The 6831-nt window shown below is 40.1% G+C and overlaps 1 protein-coding gene across 1 annotated transcript; it reads left to right on the forward strand.

The window, feature by feature from the left end:
• Positions 1–2995: 2995 nt before the first annotated feature.
• Positions 2996–3938, forward strand: LOC123928354 (olfactory receptor 10R2-like). Its single transcript, XM_045983474.1, is given in 2 exon segments — positions 2996–3385; positions 3387–3938. Coding segments are annotated over 2 exon segments (942 nt in total).
• Positions 3939–6831: the final 2893 nt, after the last annotated feature.

A 6831-nucleotide genomic window follows, 5' to 3' on the forward strand; every position in this document is an offset into this window, starting at 1 on the left:
TATTTTCCCTAAGTTTTTCTCTGAATCTATAGCATCTTAATTTCAAGCTCTTCTATTCACCAAATATTTTATGCAGCATCCTCAGCCAGGTGAAGGAGAGACCAAAGTTTTTGGTGTTTTTTTTTTGGGGGGGGGGTGGTTGTTGTTTTTAGTAGGGAATTTCTTTTCAAATTTTAATTCCTTCAACAGTTCCAAGGATGATTCTGAAAAAGTAGGTGATGTCTTGTGAGTGCTGTGGGGGAGGGTCACAATGTGGTCACCCAGTAACATGGCCTTTCTTTCTTTCCACACAAACCCCAAAAGTCCTTGGGTGACAGGTCACTGCTCTTTCTGGAGATGGTCCTATGAAAGAGCAAACTCAAAGGATGGGGACCGGGACGCTGGAAAGTTGAAGAAGGCATCTCAGGAGGAGCACCAGGGGAGACTTTGTTCAGGTCAAGACCACGTGTGTGTCTTACTTACAAGGTCCACAGATGGGCAATTTAATACCAAAATAGGAGTGAAAGCTCCTGATTTTGTTCCATTTCAAAATTCTTTATACCTTTGTTTAAGCAAAACAGCAAACAACGATAGCACTTTTGTTATTTGCAAAGGCCTTTAAGACTAACAAAGCGCTATTTAAATTAAAATTGAAAAGTTTTACTAAGTTGAGATAATGCCAGAAACCACATGATAATTAAAAGCAGAAATTTTTAATTAATCTTTTGTCTCTGCATTTAGAAAATGACACTGGAAATATATATATATATATATATATATATGTTTTTTTCCTATCCTAAAATGTTAAAGCAGAAGGTTAATATTATATCTCAAATGAATATTAAGGGAACAAGTTTGGAAAACCCCCAAATCAAACGTCCTGGGTATTCTGAAATAATGTAGAAGAAACCCCGCGATTATGGGCCATTTATTTTTTCAGTAAGCTTTCAAGCACCGGTGTGTACTAGACCCTGCTGAATGTCTGGTTATTGAAACGTTGTGAAGCCAAGACAACAACATAATGCTAGTGACAGCTGAGGTCATAAGGAAACCAAGAGAAAGTGATAATAAGGCACAGTGAAGAAGTTGTAGGGAGGACACAACGTGTACATGTTACTTTGAGTAATTTAATTTAAATTTAAAGAAAATCACATTAAAAGAAGAAAAAACATATCTTGAAAGAAGTTGCTGTGGCTGAGGTTACTGCCTATGTTCTCCTCTAGGATTCTGATAGATTCCTGTCTCACGTTGAGGTCTTTTATCCATTTCGAGTTTATCTTTGTGTACGGTGTAAGAGAATGGTCGAGTTTCATTCTTCTACATATCGCTGTCCAGCGATATTTATTGAAGAGATTGTCTTTTTTCCATTGTATATTTTTTCCTGTTTTGTCAAAGATTATTTCACCATAGAGTTGAGGGTCCATATCTTTTTTATTGAAGAGCACTGTTTATTGAAGAGACTGTCTTTTTTCCATTGTATATTTTTTCCTGTTTTGTCAAAGATTATTTCACCATAGAGTTGAGGGTCCATATCTGGGCTCTCCACTCTGTTCCACTGGTCTATGTGTCTGTTTTTATGCCAGTACCATGCTGTCTTGGTGATCACAGCTTTGTAGTAAAGACAGCAACTGCAAACAAAGCTTGGACGATTTCCACATTAGAAGGTAGGACAAAAATGACACGGTTCTTCAAAGTTTCCCACTAAGGCCAGTGTGTAGGAAGTTATGTGTGCAAAGTTATATTCGGGAAAATACGAGACACAGAGTATGATTGCTTTAAGTCTGCACATAATTAAGGGTCATTTAGGTTTGTTAACAGGGTTAGGATTTGTCCTGTAAGAACACAGCTCTGAGGGCACAAAGGAGGATGGCTTAGAGTAGAACAAAATACAATCCAGCCGGTCTGTCAGTCATGCTCTTGGAATAGTCCAGACAAGAACTAATTTCTTAGAGAAAAGAAGAAATGACCCTAAAAGTATTGCAGATCAAAAATAGATTGAGGATGAGAAAAATCATGTGTTTAAAGATGTCTCAGGAATTTACAGCTTACGTGATGGGGACCCGTTTACTGAGACACAGAATCCCTGTGAAGGAATAGATCTGGAGAAGTGTTGGGAGAGGACAAGAATGATTTTGATTAAAATACATATAACCTATCACTAGGAACAATAACTTATCAGAAACATTAGGGAAAGTATCTGAGCCTGCCTACTCAGGAATTCAGACATGGATCCTGGGAAAGACAGTTTGTTGAGTCTCCAAATCGAGAGTATCAAGGATAAGACATGAAACCCAATGGGCAACCAGCTAATGTGGAATCAAAACTAAATTCTTCCAGCCATGGGTTTTCTGCAAGAGAAATTAGGCTTACTGTCCTACAAGGGTGTGCAAAGGATTCATCAAACTAGCTCTAAGACAGGAGTAGTTTTAAACCAAATTAACCTTTCATTAACGACTGCATGGAAATGAGGTAAACGGTCAGTAAAGAAAAGGAGCTGTATTCTTCAGAAGCCAGTGGCATGAAGACAGATCTTCATGTTTCCCTAGATGATGAATGTATTAAAAGCAGGTGAGAAGCAGATCCTCGGAAACTGATGCTATTGCTTATGGAATATATGTGTCAGCAATATGGATAAAACTATGACCATTAAAAATCACAATTAACATAAGATTTCTTTTGAATCTTAGATTACCGAAGAATTCAGTGGAGTGTACATAAGTCTGCAAGAGTGGAGTGGGGGGCGATGAAAGGACCGGTTTTATGTCAGCAAATATTGTGCCTTCATGTGAACACTAACCCCAGACTCACTGATAAAATCATTGGCAGAGAAACAACACTGTGGATGCATATTAATTTAGGATAATATTTGGTTAATTTATAATGCTTTTTTCCTCTTTATTTCCCATTCACAGCAGACTGGTTCTGGTTATTATATGAAGGATAAGTCTCTCTGATTCCTCCATCCCAGGGGTCTCTGGACCTGATCACACTGACTTTGTTCTGCAGCATCCCCTCCATGGCCAATTCTTCCCAGGTCACTGAGTTCCTACTGCTGGGTTTCTCTAGCTTCGGTGAATTGCAGCCTGTTCTCTTTGTGCTTTTTCTCTGCCTCTATTTGATCATCCTGAGTGGAAACGTCACCATCATCTCTGTCATCCACCTGGACCGCAGCCTTCACACACCCATGTACTTTTTTCTCTGCGTCCTTTCAACCTCTGAAGTCTTCTACACAATTGTTATCCTGCCCAAGATGCTTATCAACCTGCTCTCTGTCCTCAGGACACTCTCCTTCACGGGCTGTGCCACACAGATGTTCTTTTTCCTCGGCTTCGCTGTCACCAACTGCCTGCTTCTGGGAGTTATGGGTTATGACCGCTACGCTGCCATCTGCCAGCCTTTGCGCTACCCCCGTTCTCATGAACTGGAGCGTGTGTGGACAGCTGGCAGCAAGCTGTATTGTTAGCGGCTTCCTAATATCTCTGGTGGCAACGACTTTGGTCTTCAGCCTCCCTTTCTGTGGCCCCAACAAAGTCAACCACTACTTTTGTGACATCTCACCAGTTATCCGTCTTGCCTGTGCTGAAACCTACATCAATGAGCTGGTCATCTTCATCTGTGGAGTCTTGGTGCTTGTTGTACCCTTGATCTTCATCTGTATTTCTTATGGCTTCATTGTCCATACCATCCTGAAGATCCCATCTGCTGAGGGCAAGCGGAAAGCCTTCTCCACTTGTGCCTCCCATCTTATTGTGGTCATTGTCCACTATGGCTGTGCTTCCTCTGTCTACCTTCGGCCCTCAGCCAAGTATTCATCAGGCAAAGACAGGCTGGTAACAGTGACCTATACTATCATTACCCCGCTGTTGAACCCTATGGTATACAGCCTTAGGAACAAAGATGTACAGCGGGCTATTCGGAAAATTATTGGGAAAACTGGGGTTTCTCTTAAGACTTTATAATCAGAACATTTTCGCATACATTCGGGCCAAGTGTGTCACTACGTGTTTAGTCCATAACAGTTTCTGGTAATATCTGCCCATATAAGTGTGTGGCCTTAGACAAGTTGTTTGATGTTTCAGGTCTAAACGTTCTCTTATTAAAGCAGGCACGGTAATACGTTCCTCTCAAGGCTCTTGTAAAGATTCAAGGAGATAGCACAGCGTCAGTCCCGGAGGTTAGCTCTCCTCCTCATGACTTATAGTTCTCAAAAGTCTCTTAAAAACCTTTATCTCTTGCTCAGACAGTGCTTGTCCCAAAGCTCTGATGGTTCTCTTTGTTTAAGGTTATGTCCAGCTTAAGAGGAGGGTCTCGAGTCTGAAGCTGGCTTAGACGTGGGGGCATGACATGATGGGGAAATCACTTATTGCACTAAGAATTAGAAGGTTTCAGCCCAGCACTGGTTAAGCCATGATGTTAAGAAAGTCACAATTGTTCTCTGAATCTGAATTTTAAAATATGGAAAATAAAGATAGTATAATTTTCCTTTTCTACTTCCCAGGGATTTTGTTTGTATCTAATGGATAAGATGAAAGAAAGCACGTGTAAAATGTGCAGCAGCACAGAGCAGAAGCTCATATTAACAAAGGTTTGGGGCACCTTGGCAAGGACCTTTTCTTCTTCCAATCTCTGAAAATGGTATTTCTAGGTGCTTGTTCTGACTACCCCTCAGAGCCACTTGTTACGTAACATAGAAGATACTCTACATAAATGAGTGGAAAAAATAATCCACCATCCAGTCCCTGTAAGCAGGCTGGAGGAGAGGTCTCCATGGCATTCCACACTAAATTTGTTAAGGAGAGGGAGCTACCCAATGACTCTGATGGCCAACTTGTCCCACATGTCCCCTGTACAGAAGGTCGTTCCACAGTACCTCCCAGGGAACACATCCTGTGCTGACCTGGTACCTGTTGCTTTCCGCTTGTTGTAGTAGACACTTGCCTTTCTACAATTTTCATGTTTTCTGTGTCTCATGTCATACACTGACTCCAGCCTTGACTTCCAGAAGTTTGAGGTGATTATGACAATTAGGACTTTACCCATTACCTACATGACCTGAATTTCAGACACTCCGTCTTCTTGTGTAAGGTTGTCTGGACACACCACAGCGTATCGATATTCTTTTTGAAGTGAAGTTCATGTTTCACACATGACTCCATTTCTAGGTAAAATGTAACTGCGCTCTCTTGTTAAGTTTATTTAGATTTTCAAATTCAAGTGTATAATCGTCAAAATGCTCTCATATTTTAAAGTGATTAGCTCTCTTTCTATTTTTATCTCCCATTTTTCAAGTTTTGGATTAAGGCTTTTTATATTATTTTCACTCTTGGTCGTTAAATAATGAAGGCACTTAAAGCACTCTATATCTTTGGAAGCACAGCGTCGGCCATTTCCATTAATTCATTCTGTCCTTTTTTATTTCCTTCTTAACATGTTTGCAATTGTCATTTATTGCCCAAATATTTTTTAGGAACAGGTACTTATTTATGACAGATATTTTCTTTCTAATATTAAAATAACTTCTGTTATTTATTTATTTTGTGTGTGTGTGTTAGTGACAGAATGTGACTGGAGCAAATTCCTATTTTTAGAATTCGTGCATTTTAATTTTTTCCCCAAATTTTCCCTATGAAATATCTTATTTAGATTAAGATAGTATCCTATTGTAGATATCTTCTGGATTTTGTAATTAAGCCATCTTAGTATGCGAGATCATGATTTGTTTTGTGTGTACATGCCATTGTTTCATTAGGCTCATTTCAAGTACTTCACCATGATATTTCAAGCAATGCTGACTTACGAATTTTGTTATGAAATCTATCTTCTTTTTATCATTTTATTTATTTATTTATTTATTTATTTATTTTCAGTGTAACAGTATTCATTGTTTTTGCACCACACCCAGTGCTCCATGCAATACGTGCCCTCCCTATTACCCACCACCTGGTTCCCCAACCTCCCACTCCCCGCCCCTTCAAAACCCTCTGGTTGTTTTTCCGAGTCAAGTTAAGTAAACTTTTTGGGATTCCACAGATGCATTTTATTCTGAAACTCACTAACATAGTAAACACAAAAGCACTCATCAAGAGTCAAACAGGAGAGGATAATACACAGGAACAACAGAAAAAATTATAAAGGGAAAAGAAAAATGATTCTAAGCAGAAGGGACAAAGCTGAAAGGTGGGAGACCTACACAAGGTGGGAAACCCACCGAAAACAAACAGGGTCCCAGAACAGAACTGTGTGCAGACATCCTCCTCACATTCGAGCCTGCCCAGTGCGGGGGAAATGAGCAGGATTGGTTAGTGTCTCAGGGAGGAGCCCAGCTTCTCAATCAGCACTGCTCAGATCACCTGCAGAAGGGCAGATTTCTTTTCTTTGCCCATTTCACCACAAGCCAATACTTTGGTAAAACACAATAAAAATTCTAAGTGAAATAAGTCAGCCAGAGAAAGACAAATGCCATATGATCTCACTCATATGTGGAGTTTAAGAAAAAAAAACAGACGAACGTGAGAAGGAGGAAAAGAGAAAGAGGAGAGAGGGAAACAAGCCATCAGAGACTGCCAAGGACGAAGAACAACCTGAGGGTTGACGGAGGGGAGGGGAGTGGCAGTGAGCTAGATGGGGGAAAGGCATTAAGGACGGCACCTGTTGTGATGAGCACTAGGGGTTGTACGGAAGTGATGAGTCGCTGGGTTCTACTTCAGAAACCAATATTGCACTGTATGTTCACTGCCTAAAATTTAAATTAAAATATAAATAAAGTATTAGAGAAACGGAAGAAAGAAACATCTGACATCCTGTTTTCTGTGCAAAAGTTGTGTGTGCGCTGATGTCTCAGTAATGTTACTT

This window comes from Meles meles, chromosome 17 (genome assembly GCF_922984935.1).
Source record: "Meles meles chromosome 17, mMelMel3.1 paternal haplotype, whole genome shotgun sequence".
Taxonomy (NCBI): Eukaryota; Metazoa; Chordata; class Mammalia; order Carnivora; family Mustelidae; genus Meles; species Meles meles.